At 41.5% G+C, this 19279-nt stretch overlaps 1 protein-coding gene across 1 annotated transcript in view; it reads right to left on the bottom strand.

Moving 5' to 3' along the window:
* The window catches only part of LOC139374176 (potassium channel subfamily K member 2-like), a 22509-nt gene extending 21928 nt beyond the window's left edge, over positions 1–581 (bottom strand). The window contains exon 1 of the mRNA XM_071115189.1: positions 481–581. Within this exon, the coding sequence (XP_070971290.1) occupies position 481 (1 nt within the window). The 5' untranslated portion in view covers positions 482–581. The remainder of the gene's footprint in view (positions 1–480) is intronic.
* Between the last annotated feature and the right edge of the window lie 18698 nt (positions 582–19279).

The following is a 19279-nucleotide window of genomic DNA, read 5'->3' as shown; positions in this document are numbered from 1 at the left end:
ATGTGTAAAAATTGTATACCAATTGTCTAAATGCACAAGGGAACTCACATCCCACCATAAAACTCCAATAACAGAACCCAACAAAACTCAAAAAGTGCAAAACATTATTTGCAGAACTTTACAAACAAAACTTAATCACTAATATTATTATCTACGGAACAGTAAGTTTGTGCAGTGACTACTTTTCACTAAACTCTGGTCTAACTTTGTCTCACCACAGTGAACCAGCTGCCAGTTCTGTCGTCCGGAGGGAAATCTGCATCATCAGATTGAACAATAATAGGCTACAATCGTTCAGCACTTTCATTCAATAGCCTATACGGTCTACACCGGGCAGTTGCCGGCCCTCTCTCTATAAGAGATTGGATCATCACCCAGTCTTTATCCTCTCACACAAGCACGTACACGTAACTTACACGCGCGCACATACACACACACCAGTCTGGTAAACATTAAAAGACCTGAACGCGAGCCACTTACTTCTTCGCTAGCCGATGCCCTCTGCTCTCCGCTTCTCACCAGACGTTCTCTCCGTGATTAGTTGAACGTTATATCTCCTTTTACCGTTTTCTCCAATTCCCTTTCTTTGCCCCGTCGGTGCTCACGGGTAGATCCGTGCAGGCGGACGTTTCCACATGGCACCAGAGCCGAGCCCTCTCTCTCTCTCTCTCGGTTTTACCGGCCGTTTCACTTTCGCATTAAGAGACCTGGGACAGACTAAACAGAGAAGACCCACTGGGCATAAACTGGTTGAATCAACGTTGTTCCCACGTCATTTCCATGAAATTACTTTTAACCAACGTGAAATAGATGTTGAATTGACGTCTGTGCTCAGTGTGAAGGGACGAGAGGGGACAACAGGGGGAAAGGAGGAGAGGGGGACAGGTAGGAGAGGAGAGGAGAGGGGAGGAAAGGGATAGGCATGGGGCTCTCTGGGTTGATGGTGGGGTCAAATTGCTTCCAGCAAATTCAGGAAATGCTGTTGGACACCAACAGCATTGTGCTACTGCACTGTTAAAATGAAGTGCTTTGTAACACCAAAACGAATGGCATCTGAGCTGCCACCAACGCAAGGAGTCAAAACCTTAACTTTCCTTGAGTATTGAAACACGTCATCCTGAGGTGTTTTTAAACCTGACACAGTGTGTTGTAACACCAGTTACAGTGAAGTGTTGTGCAACACCTGGCCAGGGACTGGGAGTACTACCAGAAGGGGTTGAAAACATTATTTGGGTGTTTCAAGTACTGTTTAGTGCATAATTAGATCACTTCTTCTGGAGCATTTTCGTGCAATCCACCAACAGTAACTGGCAGTTTTACAGCAAGCATTGAGGAAATGTGGTTGGTTTTGATATCCGTTTATCATGATCCATTAGACCTACACCTCATGGCACAACAAGCTGATTAATACTAATATTGAAAGAATACTTTTCTTTCTTCAAACATGCATACAACATTGTGTAAAATAATCATAAAGTCAACAAAATGTTGAATTACCCACAATCCCCCACATGACAAGATAGGAAGTGCAAGGCAATTAAAACCAGACTTCTAGTTCATTCACTTTATTTTCTCTATCTTTGGTTGTCCTCTTATTTTAAAAGAGGACAACCAAAAATATTTAAGTTGGATTTATTCTCCCATGAATGGCAAAATAAAATTAACAAATCGTTGAAACAACTTGCAGAAATGCTGGTTGATTTTTTTTAGTAAATTTCAATTCACCCAATATTTTTTTTTACAGTGTGGCTGTGTGGTTGTGTGTAAAATTCTAATGTAATGTACCATCTTATTGCCCCAGAACTTGGGAGTCCAATTACTGCTTCCACCTGTCCCATTTTCACTGTTTCTAATCTGCCTAAATATAGCAATGCAAAAATTAAGGTAAAATTTAAAAAAATAAAAATATCCTAAGTCAATATTTAGGCTATTAACCATGTGCATTTCTTAACCATTTGATTGTATGATAGACACAGTCTGAAAAATGTATATTTTGTGTGTTTTGATGCTGCCTTTTACATGTACCGACAACCATTAAAAAGTGTTTTCACAACACTCTCTTAAAAACGCCAATATTCAGATTGAAGAATGTCTTCAAATCAAATCAAATCAAATGTATTTGTCACATACACATAGTTAGCAGATGTTAATGCGAGTGTAGCGAAATACTTGTGCTTCTAGTTCCGACAATGCAGTAATAACCAATGAGTAATCTAACCTAACAATTCCAAACTACTACCTTATACACACAAGTGTAAAGGGATAAAGAATATGTACATAAAGATATATGAATGAGTGATGGTACAGAACGGCATAGGCAAGATGCAGTAGATGGTATTCGAGTACAGTGAGATGAGTAATGTAGGGTATGCAAACAAAGTAGCATAGTTTAAAGTTGCTAGTTGCTAGTGATACATGTATTACATAAAGATGCAGTAGATGATATAGAGTACAGTATATACATATACATATGAGATGAGTAATGTAGGGTGTGTAAACATTATATTAAGTAGCATTGTTTAAAGTTGCTAGTGATATATTTTACATCAATTTCCATCAATTCCCATTATTAAATTGGCTGGAGTTGAGTCAGTATGTTGGCAGCAGCCCCATGATGACAAAGAAATGTTTAATTTTTTAAATTTTTGCAAACGTATTACACATTTTTAAAAATGGAAATATCACATTTACATATGTTTTCAGTCCCTTTACTCAGTACTTTGTTGAAGCACATTTGGCAGTGATTACAACCTCGAGTCTTCTGTGCCTCAACACAATCCTTGTTTGGAGCTCTACGGACAATTCCTTCGACCTCATGCAGGGACGGAGCCAGAGGGGTGTCCGGGGTGGCACTGGACACCCCTGAAATCTGGTTGGCCCCCCCGGGTGCCACCCCAAAATTTAATTAGCTACTGGCAGTTTGATGCTGATTGACATTTCATTTCACCTCTTGTTGAAAGAAGCATTTATTTTGACGTTCGGCCCGCATTTTTCAAATCGAGGATGAGGAAGGAGAGAATATTAAAGTTGGTTGCGAGATACAAAGGAATAAGAATAAGAAGAACATACAGAAGAAAAAGAGAGAATATTTCCACAGCTCCACAAGCTCTTTTTGCGATTGGCAAAAGCATCATGTTTGAAGTATCATGTTTAAGGTTTAGCATTGGGTTTAGGTTTCCACTTTTATGAAAGTTGAGTCGCTGTGTAAGTTAATGTTAGACCTTTGGCTCCATTAACAGACAGTTCATCAGATAAGAGAGATCGGTTCCCAATTTAGACTAACATTATGTTTACATTTGTGCTAGTAATACCCGCATATACAGTGCAGTGTCGTAAGTTACAGTATACAAATGTTTAGCTAATGTGGGTAACTAGTAGGCTACAGCTGTCAGTGTTCAGCAAGTTAACATTCAGCTATTTGAAGTCCATTAACTCAGTTAGATTTTCGATACTTGAACTCAAAACTAAAAATTGTTATTATCAATCTGTTAACGTTACTCAAAAGATTACCACAATTTGCAGATAGCCTGTTTGCTATCGTAAAGGTGTAAGAAATTATAGCTAGCTAAGTTACTTACTGCAGAGTAGGGCTATCCATGATCTAACTAGTAACTTAGGCCGGTAGTTGATTTTATTAAGGTAAGGTTATGGTAATGGGGATTTGTAATTAAGATTGAGATTTGACTAAAATGTGGGTAATTGGATGCTTAGATGTAACCATAGACAGTCTTATTTTTGCATAGGGTCAATTAAACATGAAAAGAAAGGGAGAGATATCAGGACCCAATGGTAGGCCAGGCCTATACTTTAAACTGCACATTTTAGTTAGTAGCTGTTAGTACCTAGTCTTGTGGATCCCTTAATTATACATTTCCATAGAGATATGACACATTATTTAACGTGTATTTCAGACATTTCAAGATCCAGAGAAGAGGGTCCGATACAGCCGTGTTTGAAAACATTTCCCAGAACTCAGCATGGTACTTAGGAAAAGGGCTTCCAACCGCTACTTGTATAAGGACAATTCATGGCTTGAAAAGTCTGTAAGTCAAGATTCGACTTATTGTTTCGCCTGTAGGCATTTTTCTCTGCCCAATACACCTGAATCTGCCTTTGCATCACAGTCAGGTCTTTGTAACTGGAAAAAGGCGCTGTTTTAAAGATTCCGGGTTTAAGCTCCATTCGAAGGCAGAGCATCGCATCAATGCTATGTATACTTGGAATCAGCATAAAAGGGCTATTGACAGCAACTCATCAATGTTAGATGTCATAAATGAGGACCGGAAAAAGAAAGTGGAGGAAAACTGTACTTACATTAAAACAATTGCAGATGTGCTCCTATTAAATGTCTGATGACTCTCACAACGGTCAAAATAATGAATGCATGTGGCAATGCTAAGTTCACAGGCCACCAAATCCAGAAAGAAGTTCTTGAGGCCTTAGCTGAAAAAGAAAGTGAAGTGTTTAGTGTAATTTCAGATGAAACCAAATATTTACAGAAAAAAGATCAAATGTCTTTAGTTGTGAGGTACTATTACAACGGGGCTCTCCACGAAAGCTTTTTACACTTTCAGTCAGCTGAAAGCTTAGATGCAGCAGGTCTCATAAAAATTCTAGTTGATTGCCTTGAGAAACATGGTCTGGACTACAGAAATAATCTTGTGGGGCAAGGCTATGACGGTGCATCCGTCACGAGCGGAAAGCATTCTGGTGTGTCTGCACGGATTAAAAACAGTGCAAGATTTTATGTGCACTGTAATGCACATTGTTAGAATTTGGTTCTTGTTGATGCTGTAAAATCAGTGCCTGAGGCAGTTAACTTTGTTGCTCTCCTGCAGAACTTTGTATCTGATTCGTACGTTCATCTCAAGGGGCTTGCAGTTCAGAAAGAGCCATATCCACAGCAGCAGCCCAGGGAACTTAAGGTGGGCATGCAGATACGTGGCATGCCGTAATCTGAGGGACAGGCTTCCAGCAGTTCTGAGAGAGCTACAGGATATCACACTTGAAAATAGTGGTGATGGATCAGTGGAGGCAAGGGGCCTTCTTTCTCAGATAGATTTACATTTCATAGGGCTTTTGGTTACCTTTTGTAAAGTGCTTGGTGACGCCAAATGTCTTTCTGACATGCTTTAATCAAGCTCTCTTGACCTAGCAAGGGCTGTGGATCTAGTAGGTGCCCTTACAGACACATTACAGGACTACAGAAGTGAGGGTTACTATGGAGAACTATGGAAATAGGTTGAAGAGATTGCAGAGCACTGCAAAATAAGTGTGTAAAAGACAGCCTAACACAAGCTTAAGATTTCATGACTCATTGATGATGAGCACTGTGGGACAGAAAAATAGTGATCAAAGTGATGGTGAGAGCTTCCAAAGAGCTATCTTTTATCAGGTGCTTGACAGTCTCACAGCTGAGCTGCAGAGGCGCTTTTCAAAGAAGAATTGCGAGATAATGCAAGGGGTCCAGTCTCTCAACCCAAAGAGTACAACATTCTTGAATGAGGAGCCTCTGTTTGCCTTTGCTCAGACCTTTGAGTCAAATTTAGAGGACCTCAAACATGAGGTTCATCAAACCAAGTGGCTTCTTGATAGGAGAGAGAAAAGTGGAAGGGACAGACCGTCTACTCTCCATGACTTTGTTGTGTTTCTAGAACCTTATAAAGAGGTCTCCATGAGCTATTTCAACTCTGTAAGATTTCTGTTGTTACACCAGTCAGCAGTGCTTCTTTGCAAGAGAATCTTCTCAGCTTTAAAAACGGATTAAAACCCACCTTAGGACAACAATGGTTGATGACAGGTTAAGTCACCTCAGAATTCTCAGTGTTGAGTCAAGGAGGGCACTCTCCCTCAACATGGAGGTTCTCACCAGAACCGCAGAATTATGCTGTTTTAAATCTACCTAGGATAATTTGGCACTTAGGCAGTCCCTCCGGTCATGATTAAAATCTGCACTGTGTACTAGCTAGTACACTGACATTCTAAAATTATAAATGCAAAGGGTATCATGCCACACAGATTTAATTCAAAACAAAACTTTCTCTGCTTTATTTTCTGAAAATATTTTGGATGTTCAACATTTATAGACCCAGATTATATATTCATGAAAACAGAGTGACCCAAAGTCTCTCCAATATGTGAATACAGTCATGTGTGTGTGTGTGAGAGAGAGAGAGAGAGAAAGAAAGAGATTAATCTGCAGATCCGAGGTAGAGACACTGACTATTCATAGTATGTTAAAGAATTCTAGTGAAGTAACCCTTTTGGACCACACTATCTGCCACATTGAAGAACTCCGGATTAAGTGAATTATCACTTCTACCTCTAATCAGAAATCATAGGATTCATTCATGCTCCTTAGATGTCAGGTTAAGGTTACACACTAATCTTCTGTCATGGTCTATGGATCCCCTGAAGTAGCCTTGGCCACCCCACGTATGAAACTCTAGTTCCGCCACTGACCTCATGGCTTGATGTTTGCTCTGACATGCACTGTCAACTGGCAGGTGTGTGCCTTTCCAAATCATGTCCAATCAATTGAATTGACCACTGGTGGACTCCAATCAAGTTGTAGAAACGTCTCAAAGATGATCAATAGAGCTCAATTTCAAGTCTCTTAGTAAAGGGTCTGAATACTTAACCAAGTAAGGTATTTCTATAAACTTTCTAAAAACCTGTTTTCTCTTTGTCATTATGGGGTATTGTGTGTAGATTGATGAGGAAAAAAAGTAATTTAATCCATTTTAGAATAAGGCTGTAACGTAACAAAATTTGGAAAAAGTCAAGGGGTCTGAATACTTTCCGAACGCACTGCTACATGGTTGTTGCTGAGGGTCGCTAGCAATAGGGGATAATAATTCATTAAAAGTTAAAATACATTTTTTGGGGACATGTCGCCTATTTGAATGCAACACACACAAAACGTGGCAGTTTAAACCTGGAGCTTGGCATACTGTTCACGACTGGACCGTTGTCATCACAGTCTCATAATCAGTGAAGACTGAGGTAGGTTTATATGACTAATGTTCAACTACTATTGTACACTTTTCTCCCCTTCTAATATTTCATGGATTAAACAACTGAATATGGCAACTTTCAGGATGAATCAAACCTCTGTATTTTTGATTCCCCAAAATGTTGTGCATAAAGGCTTTCCAAACTTGTTTTCTTTTTCATTAATTAGGTAGATTTCATAAATAGTAGATTTCATACTTTCATAACCCTAAATAATCTATAAATCAGAGTATGTTTTAATCTACTAAACAGAGACAAAGGCACATTTGGATGGCTTTCTTCATTGATCCCTAATACTTAGAACCCATTCTCTCAATATATTCTCGTGAGTCTGTCGAGAAAAGTTTAGATAATTGTACTGAAAATCCTACTGAATGAAAATTCCATGAGAAAATCTGTTGGTCAACAAGTTGGAGGGTTCTTGGCAGCTTAAATCAAAACACGTAAATAAGGCATACATTTCCAAATCGACCCCATTGAGTTTAAAAAATATATTTTGCAAGAGAGAGCTGGCCATAGGCAGCACAAAGTTTTACACATTTAAATATAAAGCACAAAGCACTACAGTTGAAAAACATCAGTTTACACATTGAACACATTGGCACATTGGTTTTGAGAGGAGTGGATCAACTTGGGGTCAAAAACATTTACAGCCCCCTAAATCATTTTCCACCATAGATTTGATCTTAGCTGTCTGTTCTGATGGACGTTAAACTAAAGACTCTCTTGGCTTTGGATGATGCCACTTCAGGGTCAAACTTCTGCACGTGCCCAGTAGGGTTTCACCTCAGAGTCAGTTGGAAAACAACCCTGACATTTCCACGATGACCCAAAAACCTTAATTAGGGAATAGGTCAAAGCAGCTCCTAACAACTGTCCTTGTCATTGTCAGGTCAGGAGGCTCCCATCCCATCCATAAATCACCCATAAGTAATCTATAAATCCAACTAGGACTATTATTACTCCTGGACTATAAATAGACCTAGTTTTCACAGGATCAGAGATAGGGTAAGGGATAATCCCTCTGACCCTATGCTACATAACTAATGGGGCGGTGGGGTGCTCGGTGTGTATGTGTGTGTCCTGTTTCTGTGGGACATGCACGTGAATGCACTTACGCTATGTCTTGGACAAACACAGCCGTTTTGTTGCCTGACTGTAACTTCAGTTAGAGCAGTCCATGCTGGATGATGGGAACAAGCAACACAACATAGTTAGAGACGCATGTGGGTCGTTCCACAAAAATAACGCCTTTTAAGTAGAAATGTTGACATGTCCCTCGGTGAATCCTCTGTGACTTCTAGGGAGAGTTTAACCCCCCCCCCCAAATTCTCACACTTTTCACCATCATCGTATGCCCTAGCTATTTTGTTGCTTTGACAAAATCATCTCTGAAGATGATTATTTATTTCATCAGTGATTCATTTATGTTTGTCCCTCATTTTAAGGTCAACACTGTTAACTGAACTCTTTATTTAATATGGTAAAACTATCCCTTTTTTTTTTTCAAAAGAAACAGTGAACATCTAATAGTCAAATCATAGTGTAAAAGCAGATGAGCCGGTTCTACTGTTTTTGGCAATTTTCTGGAGTTTTGTGGTGGAAAACTCAGCGGGTTGAGCATAACACATCAACCCTATTTACCCATAGATTAACCTAACATAGCAGGTGTAAAAGAAACACCTGAAATTAGATTCCCTACATACATAAGTAAGTGGACACCCCTTCAAATGAGTGGATTCAGCTATTTCAGCTACACCCATTGCTGACAGGTGTATAAAAACCAGCACACCGCCATGCAATCTCCATAGACAAACATTGGCAGATGAATGGCCTATACTGAAGAGCTCAGTGACTTTCAACGTGGCACTGTCATAGATTGCCACCTTTTCAACAAGTCAGTTCGTCAAATTTCTGCCCTGCTAAAGCTGCCCTGGTCAACTGTAAATGCTGTTATTGTGAAGTGGCTCAGCCGCCATGCAAGCTCACAGAATGGGACCGCCCAGTGCTGAAGCGCATTCAAATAATATGTCCTCGGTTGCAATAATCACTACCGAGTTACAAACTGCCTCTGGAAATAAAGTCAGCACAAGAACTGTTCATCGAGAGCTTCTCAAAATGGGTTTCCTTGGCCGAGCAGCCGGCTGGTGTGGTGTAAAGCTTGCCACCATTAGACTCCGGAGCAGTGGAAACGGTTCCTGGAGTGATGAATCACGCTTCACCATCTGGCAGTTAGACAGACAAATCTGGGTTTGGTAGATGCCAGGAGAGCGCTACCTTCCCAATGCATAGTGCCAACTGTAAAGATTGATGCAGGAGGAATAATGATCTGGGGCTGTTTTTCATGGTTCGGGCTAGGCCCCTTAGTTCCAGTGAAGGGAAATCTTAACTCAACCAAATACAATGACATTCTAGATGATTCTGTGCTTCCAACTTTGTGGCAACAGATTGGTGAAGGCCCTTTCCCGTTTCACCATGACAATGCCCCTGTGCACAAAGCGAGGTCCATAAAGAAATGGTTTGTCAAGATTATGTGGAAGAACTCGACTGCCTGCATAGAGCCCACAGAGTTGGTTGTGCGTAAAGTAGCTTTTTTATTTTTTATTTAAAATGAATATATTTGTTGTCTTAAGGGGGAAGGTGTTACAGGCTTTGGTTTTTCCATTTATATTTAGAGTTTGGACATTAGCACGTTGGGCACACCGATTGGTGTCATCTCGTTAGTCAGTATGTGTTACACTTGTGCTGGCTTGTCATCTCAGAAGGTATAGTTGATATTTAAGAGCGGCTGGCCCAATGCTCCAGTTGGCTTGAGAGAAATGGAGGGTTAACACCTTTTAGTTGGCATCTCCCTATTTTGATTTCTAAAAAAACAATCCTTTAACTGATCTTCCCTGTTTTTGTTTTGCTCCACTTTTTGGTTTGCTCCCTGTCTAAGTTTGGTGTGGTTTTTATTTTGTTTGCCTCTTATTGGGCAAATGTAGTGGGTGCTTATTTATTTTAGGGCCCAGTGGTTGCTAGTCAACTTTCAGTGGCCACCCTCATGAGTGTCTTTCAGAACCCCTACAAAACCCCACCTGCTTCATTTTAGTTAGTGACATTTTGTTAGTTCCTCCTCCTGTTTGAGTGACAATTTTTGGTTTCTTGCTGGGAGGCAACCAGAGGCTGTATGAGAAGAACAGTCAACTGACTGGCCAAGAGCCATATGACTACAATTTCTTTCAAACAGGAAACCAGCTGAGATAAAAGGCGGATTAAAAACATTACAAATCTGACCTTTGTCAGTAATGATGCAGGAGTCTAAAATGACTTGCTTAGACAGGGAAGTAAAGAAATTACACGAGCTTCAGTGAATGAACAAACTATAAAGTTGAAGTTTATATCCACTCAATTACTATTTGATAGCATTGCCTTTAAATTGTTTAACTTGGGTCAAATGTTTCGGGTAGCCTTCCACAAGCGTCCCACAATAAGTTGGGTGAATTTTGTCAGGTTTGTAGGCCTCCTTGCTCGCACACGCTTTTTCAGTTCTACCCACAAACTTTCTATGGGATTGAGGTCAGGGCTTTGTGATGACCACTCCAATACCTTGACTTTGTTGTCCTAAAGCAATTTTGCCACAACGTTGGAAGTATGCTTGTCCATTAGTCCATTTGGAAGACCTATTTGCGACCAAGCTTTAACCTCCTGACTGATATCTTGAGATGTTGCTTCAATATATCCACATAATTTTCCATCCTCATTATGCCATCTATTTTGTGAAGTGCACCAGTCCCTCCTGCAGCAAAGCACCATAACAACATGATGCTTCCACCCCCGTGCTTCACAGTTGGGATGGTGTTCTTCGGCTTGCAAGCCTCCCCCTTTTTCCTCCAAACATAACAATGGTCATTATGGCCAAACAGTTCTATTTGTGTCTCATCAGACGAGAGGACATTTCTCCAAAAAGTACGATTTTTGTCCCCATGTGCAGTTGCACACCGTAGTCTGGCTTTTTTATGGCGGTTTTGGAGCAGTAGCTGCTTCCTTGCTGAGCGGCCTTTCAGGTTATGTCGATATAGGACTCGTTTTACTGTGGATAGATACTTTGTACCTGTTTCCTCCAGCATCTTCACAAGGTCCTTTGACACAAATGATGTCAATTAGCCTATCAGAAGCTTCGAAAGCCATGACATAATTTTCTGGAATTTTACAAGTTCTTTAAAGGCACAGTCAACTTTGTGTATGTGAACGTCTGACCCACTGGAATTATGATACAGTGAATTATAAGTGAAATAATCTGTCTGTAAACAATTGTTGGAAAAATTACTTGTGTCATGCACAAAGTAGATGTCCTAACTGACTTGCCAAAACTATAGTTTGTTAACAAGACATTTGTGAAGTAGTTGGAAAAAGAGTATTAATGACTCCAACCAAGTGTATGTAAACTTCCGACTTCAACTGTAAGTACAACTCAGAATATGCTATTCTGTTCTTTTTATTTAACCAGGTAAATTGACTGTGAACATATTCTCATTTACAGCAACGACCTGGGAAATAGTTACAGGGGAGAGGAGGGATGAATGAGCCAATTGGAAGCTGGGGATGATTAGGTGACCACGATGGTATGAATTTAGCCAGGACACTGGGGTTAACACCCCTACTCTTACGATAAGTGCCATGGGCTCGTTAGTGACCACAGAGAGTCAGGACACCTGTTTAACGTCCCACCCGAAAGATGGGACCATACACAAGGTAATGTCCCCAATCACTGCCCTGGGGTATTGGGATATTCTTTATACCAGAGGAAAGAGTGCTACCTACTGGCCCCCCAACACCACTTCCAGCGGGTGGGGGCAGATGTTCCCCAATGCTGGAAGGGGGGCCCGGAGTGAAAAAGTTTGGGAACCCCTGGTGTAGGCTATATTAAATGGATTTATTAGACCTTTTAAAATGTAGATGTTCCTAAGGTCTGCATCAGTCGCTTGTAGGCTATGCGTGGAAGCCAGGTGATGCTAAATATGTTAATTAAAGGTCAATTACCGTGAGACCGGCAGTTTTTTGCATGACAATCACCGGCTGACAAAATGAAATGACCGCCACAGCCCTACTCAAGACAGATATTCTTAAACTGATCTGAGGCTTGTGTAAGCCAATCAAGATTTATACCTTTTATACAATGGGTTAAAGTTATGTATAGTAAAATAGTATAGGTGTAAAAAAGGATGCACCTGAGCTCAATTTCGAGTCTCATAGCAAAGGGTCTGTTTTTTCTTTGTAATAAATGTAAAAACATTTCTAAAAACCAGTTTTCGCTTTGTCATTATGGGGTATTGTGTGTAGATTGAGGAGGAACATTTTTATTTAATCAATTTTAGACTAAGGCTGTGACGTAACCAAATTTGGAAAACGTCAAGGGGTCTGAATCCTTTCCGAATGCAGTTCATGTAAGGAAATAAGTCAATTGACATAAATTAATTAGGCCCTAATCTATGGATTTCTCATGGCATCTGTTGGTTACAGATATGCATCTGTTGGTTACGGATACCTTAAAAAAAGGTAAGGGTGTGGATTAGAAAACTAATGGTGTGACCACCATTAGCCTCATGCAGCGCGACACCTCTCCTTTGTATAGAGTTGATCAGACTTTCGATTGTGGCCTGTGGAATGCTGTCCCACTCCTCTTCAATGGCTGTGCGAAGTGGCTTGATATTAGCGGGAACTGAAACAGGCTGTCGTACACATCGATCCAAACCATCCCAAACATTCACAAATTGTGACATGTCAGGTGAGTATGCAAGCCATGGAAGAACTGGGACATTTTCAGTTTCCAGGAATTGTGTACAGATCCTTGCGACATGGGGCCGTGCACGATCATGCTGAAACATAAATTTTCTGCAATGTTGCAAACTAGCTAGCATATGGAACAACTTTCTACATAATGTGTCCTACCTGGTCGGAAAACAGTGACTAACATAACATGTACCACACCCTTCAATGGGCGTGTGGGGCACAGGAGGCTGCTGAGGAGAGAATGGCTCATAATAATGGCCGGAACGGCGCAAATGGAATTGCATCAAACACCTGGAAACCATGTGTTTGATGCATTTGTTACCATTCCACCTGTTCCGCTCCAGTCATTAGAAAGAGCCTGTTCTCCCCAATTAACGTGCCACCAACAACCTGTGGTGTGGGGGGACGGTTCTTGGAATGTAACATCCAATCAAAATCTTGCCACTGGGAGGCAGCGGACCATTCAAACCGTTTTTGCAATACAAAATCCTCCAGACCCCCAAGGGAGGCGTGACAACGATGTGATTCTGGAGGTATGGCAACGTGAGACTACACCTATCCTACCTGCCACTGGTAATAGAACAGTGAATGTGTACTGTATGTGTTCACAGATGCATCTATGGACCCAGCACTTGGAGACTTGACCGAGAGATAGGCACTTAACACATCCACAATGTAGGACTGAAGGTAATTACTAAAAATACAGGACAGCAGAAATATCCAGTGTTTCAAACTTCAACATAGTACCTGTTTGTGTGTCAGATATTATCTATCCTTACTGCCATTGGTGATAGAACCGTGACTATGTGTGTATGTGTTCACAAAAACATTATTGGAGACAGCACATGGAGACTTGCAAGATGATGTGTGAAGTCCAGACTGACAGACGGGCTTGATACTGATGTCTCTAAATGGAGAGAGACCTGCCACTCGGCATGACAATTTTACTAGACAACTTTTACTTCAATTATTGAATTGATTATTGAATTGAATGGTATCAGTCAATATTGGGAGGGAGAAACCCTGTGTATTCTGTACCAGGATCAGGGAACTCCTGTTGTATACGGGACACCACACAGGAAGGTATGACCACTCTGACATGTTTGCCAATGTGGCCCCATTACCACCACACAAAATGCCGATAGACACAGTATATGTATCGGCTGGGAATGACAATGAAAGGTGAAAGGTGGACATTGTTATATTAGCTGAAAACTGCTTCTATGGTATTATGTAAAGGGTTGTTTATTCTGCACGGACCTGCTATTACATTTGAAAGTTATCAAAACACTTACTTTAGAATATCTAGATAAATTACACAACTGCAATCTTCTCATATTATTCTGTAGGCTACTGACCTATTCAAAGCTTCCTCTGGCATCTCACCATACATCTTAATTTTCCATTTAACTAGGCAAGTCATTTAAGAACAAATTATTTTTTACAATGACGGCCTACCCCGGCCAAACCCTAACCCGGACGACGCTGGGCCAATTGTTCGCCGCCCTTTGGGACTCCCAACCACGGTCGGTTGCGATACAGCCTGGAATTAAACTAGGGTCTGTAGTGATGCCTCTGGCACTAAGATGCAGTGCCTTAGACCAATGCGCCACTCGGGAGCCCCAACTACATCTTCCTGTAGTTATTGAACTCAACCTATATCAAGCCAACTCACGTTCTATTAAAAATGACCTATAATTAATTACTTGCAATGTAAGTGACATTTTATCCTTTAAAAAAATTGTTTTCCTCATCCTCCTCTAGACCTCTGATTGGCCAGCTCATCCTCCTCATGACATCATACTATATTAGGAAATAGCCGTTTTTGATACAAGTTTGAGGTGGGGTTTTTTGTTTTTTCTCCAATTTATGCTTTGTCCACACATCAACAACATTATTTGGGTATGAGTTAACAGAGTATTAACTTCGAAATGTTAGATTTTCACAGGACAGTTACTTTAATTGTTTTTATTGAGTGAAAAACTTTTGAGATTTCCATTTACATGAGTGTAGCCAAGCTAAAACACGGGACGAGTTGTAAAAAACGGTCCATTTTGCCAATAGATGGTATGCACTCACATGAGATTTGCCGTGATGTTGACAGACTGGCATGGGAGGTTTATTTCTTAGGCTGGGTTAAGATGTCAATTTTGGGGCACATCCTCAGTAGTGTGCCTTCGAATCAGTGGGTGTTTCGGCCTTTAATCACTAAACACCCTCATCAAAGGTGGCCAGCTAAAGGGTGATCAAGCCTTAGCTTGTGTCCTATGCCCAATTAAGATTTCCCACGCGACTATGCAAGGCAGGGGCGTCCTCTTCCCTGAGCCAGCCCTACAGCTGACCGCATACCTCATATGCCCTCCTCAAGTTGGAGGGATCTGAATTGGGTTCTCAGGTGGGGGTGGGGGGTCATGAAGTTATAGCCCAGCAAGGGTCCTTCCGTTTGATCCAGATCCACTGGCTGCCTCTTTCAGCTGCTTGAGAAACTGCTCTGACGGTCTGCCGCAGAGCCTGTCCATGGATTCCAAGTTCTTTCAGCAACCTGATGGTGGAATAAGCCACAAATCCTCTGCATCCCACTTCAACTGGCCAGACTTTTGCATTCCAGCCACGCTGAGTTGCGTCTGCTGCCAACTCTGTGTAACGCAGTTTCTTACGCTCGTAGGCCTCTTCAACAGAGTTTTCCCACGGGACTGTGAGCTTTATGATGTACACAGCCTTTCGTGAAGGGGACCAGAGTACCATGTCTGGCCTAAGGTTGGTAGAAGCAATCTCAGGTGGAAAAATGAGTTGCTGGCCAATATCGACAAGCATCTTCCAGTCCTGGGCCATGGCTAGGTGTCCAGTTTCTGGTTTCGTAGGAGGATGCTTAGAGCTTTTTTGTCCCTCCCGGATGAATGTTGTTGTTTTGATGGGATTGCTTGTTGCCTGCACAGCCTTGGATGATGTCCATTTCCGTCCAGTTTGTAGGGGAGGTGCAGCCTTGCTAATGTTCTGGTCTTTGGAGTCCTTCAATGTCATCTGAAGTCTTACTTTAGAGCAGTTGTACTCCTCCGTTAGACTTGTAAGAGGTAGTTCAAGGACCCCTTTGCCAAAGAGGCCGATGTTACTCAGGCATCGTGGGACATCCAGCCATTTCTTCACGTATGAGGTAATGGTTCGCTCCATCTTCTCCACTGTTGTTATTGGGACCTCATAGACAGTGAGTGGCCACATTACCCGGGGGAGAAGTCCAAACTGTAGGCACCAAAGCTTGAGCTTCCCAGGCAGTAGGGTCTTGTTGATGTTCTCAAGACCGTCGGCGATGTCCTGCCTTACTTGCTGCACTTGATCTTTATCCCGGAGGCTTTCGTTGTACCATCTACCCAGGCTCTTGACGGGTTGCTCAGACACCGTTGATATCGGGTCATCTCCAATGCAGAACCTCACATCTTTAAGCTGTCCCTTGACTATGGAGATGCTTCGAGATTTGCTTGGCTTGATTTTCATCCAGGCCCACTTGATGTTATCCTGCTGTTTTGCAAATAGCCGCCTGGTGCATGCTGCAGTGGTGGTCAGTGTAGTCATGTATGTATGCTCGAATAGGTGGGAGACGGAGCCCTTCCTTAGTTCTCTCACCGCCGACCACCCATCTCGATGCCCTGATAATGACTTCCATGGCCATAGTGAAGGCCAGAGGGGAAATTGTACAGCATGCCATTAAGTCAGGTGTTGTGAAACACAATTGCAGGTCTTGGAAATAGGCCTTTACCAGTGTAGTGATGGGTTCTGGTACGTGGAAAATGTTGAAGGATTCCCAGAGGAGTTCATGGGGAACTGAGCCAAATGCATTGGCCAGGTCAAGGAAGATGACAGAGGTCTCTCTTGTCCTTCTTAGCTGTTTGGATCTGGTGCCAAATCATACTAGTATGTTCCAGGCAACCAGATAAACCAGGAATGCCTGCTTTCTGTACAGATGTATCAATGTACTTGTTCCTTTCCAGGTAAGTGGAGAGCCTCTGTGCTATTATACTGAAAAAGATCTTCCCTTCGATGTTGAGAAGGGAGATTGGTCGGAATTGACTGATGTCTGTCGCATCCTTCTCTTTTGGGATTAGCACACCACCAGCCCTTCGGTATTATTTCCTTCTGCCACATTATCCTCATGAGCCTCCAAAGAATGCGTATATATTTAAGAATGCTACTTTTTATGACATTTGTATCTAATTGTTGCACGCTATTTGCTAACTAGCTTACTAATAGGCGGTAGTTAGCCTTCCATTTTGTCCTAACTAGCTATTGCTTTGCTTCTGTTATTGTTTTATTTAATACACAAGCCGAAAAGGAATTTTAATGTATTTGAAAATGTATGAACGTTTGCTATTGGAAAAAATGTGAACAGATACTTTAATTTTATGGTCTGAAAGTGTAAAAAACACCCAGAAAACATCAAAAATACATTATCTATACAGCTAAAAATTACAATGCCATGTCAAAACAAACTGACATTGATAAAAAAATATGCTTTATCAATTTACCAGATTTTGCTATCCATTACTTTGAAAAAAATCAAGATGTCAATATTCTTGTAATGCTTTTTATATAAAAAATATATAAAATTACAGCTCAATTTGAGCAGAATTTTGTATATGTGATTAACTAACATTTTTAAACGTTTGTTAATTAACAGTCAATATTATGAGATTGAGAGAAATGTATAATAAAAATAAAAAAACAGCGTTGACCCTCTTGGTTTAATGGTCAAGACATTGGCTTCTCCCATTGGAGACCCAGATTGGGTACATGGTAGGCCATGAGATGCTACGCGAGCCAGTCCAAGAGGTGGCCATGTAGATTCAAGGGGTCTCACCTGAGCCTGCCCAAGTGGCTTACTCTGCAATGCCTACACCACCCCTGACCAACAAGTGGTCCTAACATGGGGAGGCGGCCCACATATGCCAGCTTATCACTGTAAATGCCCACCAGGGTCGCACACCAGAAAGCCACAAAAGGGCCACTTTAGCCACTAGATTAGTCAGTAAAGTAAAGGACTGCATTGAGCTTTTACCAATTAGAAATGTGCAACACACATTAGGGACGGCTGTACAAAATCCCTCCTAGTTGAGCAGAATACTGCTGAGATAGACTTGATCAAGCAAGTGGATTTCACCTGTTGACTCTCATGCAATCACACACCTGTCACTAAATATCAGGAACGCCCTGATAGGCTCACCTATTAATTGAACAAAGTCTGATGGGCTGGCTCAACTTCAGAGAGAGATGGATGAAAATTAATCTCAATGAGCACATGTGAGGAAAAGAGAGCAGAGAGGCAAATGGATAATGGAGGAGAGAGGCAAAGGGATAATGGAGGAGAGAGAGCGGTGAGAGAGATAGGAGATCGAGAGGGCTATAGAGTGGTGAGAGAGAAGAGTTAAGCTTCAGTTATGTGGTGATGTCTCTGAATGGAATTCCACTGAATGGCTGAGTTGGTTTAGCTCAGCCTATCCAGTGAGCTGTGTGTGTGTCAAAAAGTGGAAAAGTGACAAGTTATTTTGGATCTGGGTTTAGCAGGCAGAGTGAAGTAGGCTGAGTTTATATCAGCAGCCTAATTCTGATTTTCACCAATCACATCAGATCTTTTTCAGAGTGGATCTGATTGGTCAAAAAAAATAACAATTAGTGGGGAAAAAAGATCAGAACAGAGCTACCTGTCTAAATGCAGCCATTCACAGACATCAAGGACCAGTTTCAAACATTTAATAAATGAAGGCATGGATTACGTAACTGTTGTTCACAGTCTCAGAATGTGATATGTAATCTTTAGTTTTCTATTCACACATCAAACCCAACCAATAAACCTTGCATATTAAAGTCTAACCAAAACCAGTCACAGGAGGTGGTGCAGCCCAAGAGGCAAGAGTTTGTTCCTCAAACTCACAAGCCTCCATTACAACATGCCCCCTGGAACAACCATACCTCTGGTGTGCGTCACCTCCCTTGCGCACCTCAAACAGAAACAAAATGGGGTTAAATACAATACAAGTAACACATTTAGTTAATGAAATGTCTTGGGGCGTTAAAAAGGAAATTAGTCACACCTGATGTGTGTGTTTATAATGAGTAGAATTTCACCATTGTTCAAGTCTGTGAGGAAACCGTTCCACAAACTTTCCCATCACGCACACACAAACACATGGCAGCTTTCAAAACACTTCCGCGATAAGGAGCTGAGATACACTTGTGCTTCTTAGGTAGGAGGACACTCCTTTGTTCACCTACTAAAAAATTGGCACTCTCCTCGACCACTTATCGGTCTCCGGGTCACGTAATAGAGGAGGATGGAAGAACAAGGAGAGAACAGACTTTTGCCCAATTAGGATTATCCGTAGGAATTAGGCTAGCAGCACTCAATTTTGACCCCAATGCAACCTGGGAGCAGGAAATTAGACAAAGATGGTTCTCTCCCCAAGGAGCCATTATGGGGTCAGGAGGTTACGTCTCCACAGAGTAA

The sequence above is a fragment of the Oncorhynchus clarkii genome, chromosome 19 (assembly GCF_045791955.1).
Source record: "Oncorhynchus clarkii lewisi isolate Uvic-CL-2024 chromosome 19, UVic_Ocla_1.0, whole genome shotgun sequence".
Classification (NCBI taxonomy): Eukaryota; Metazoa; Chordata; class Actinopteri; order Salmoniformes; family Salmonidae; genus Oncorhynchus; species Oncorhynchus clarkii.
Note: the sequence above shows the minus strand (reverse complement) of the source record. Positions and strands in the feature narration are given on the sequence as shown.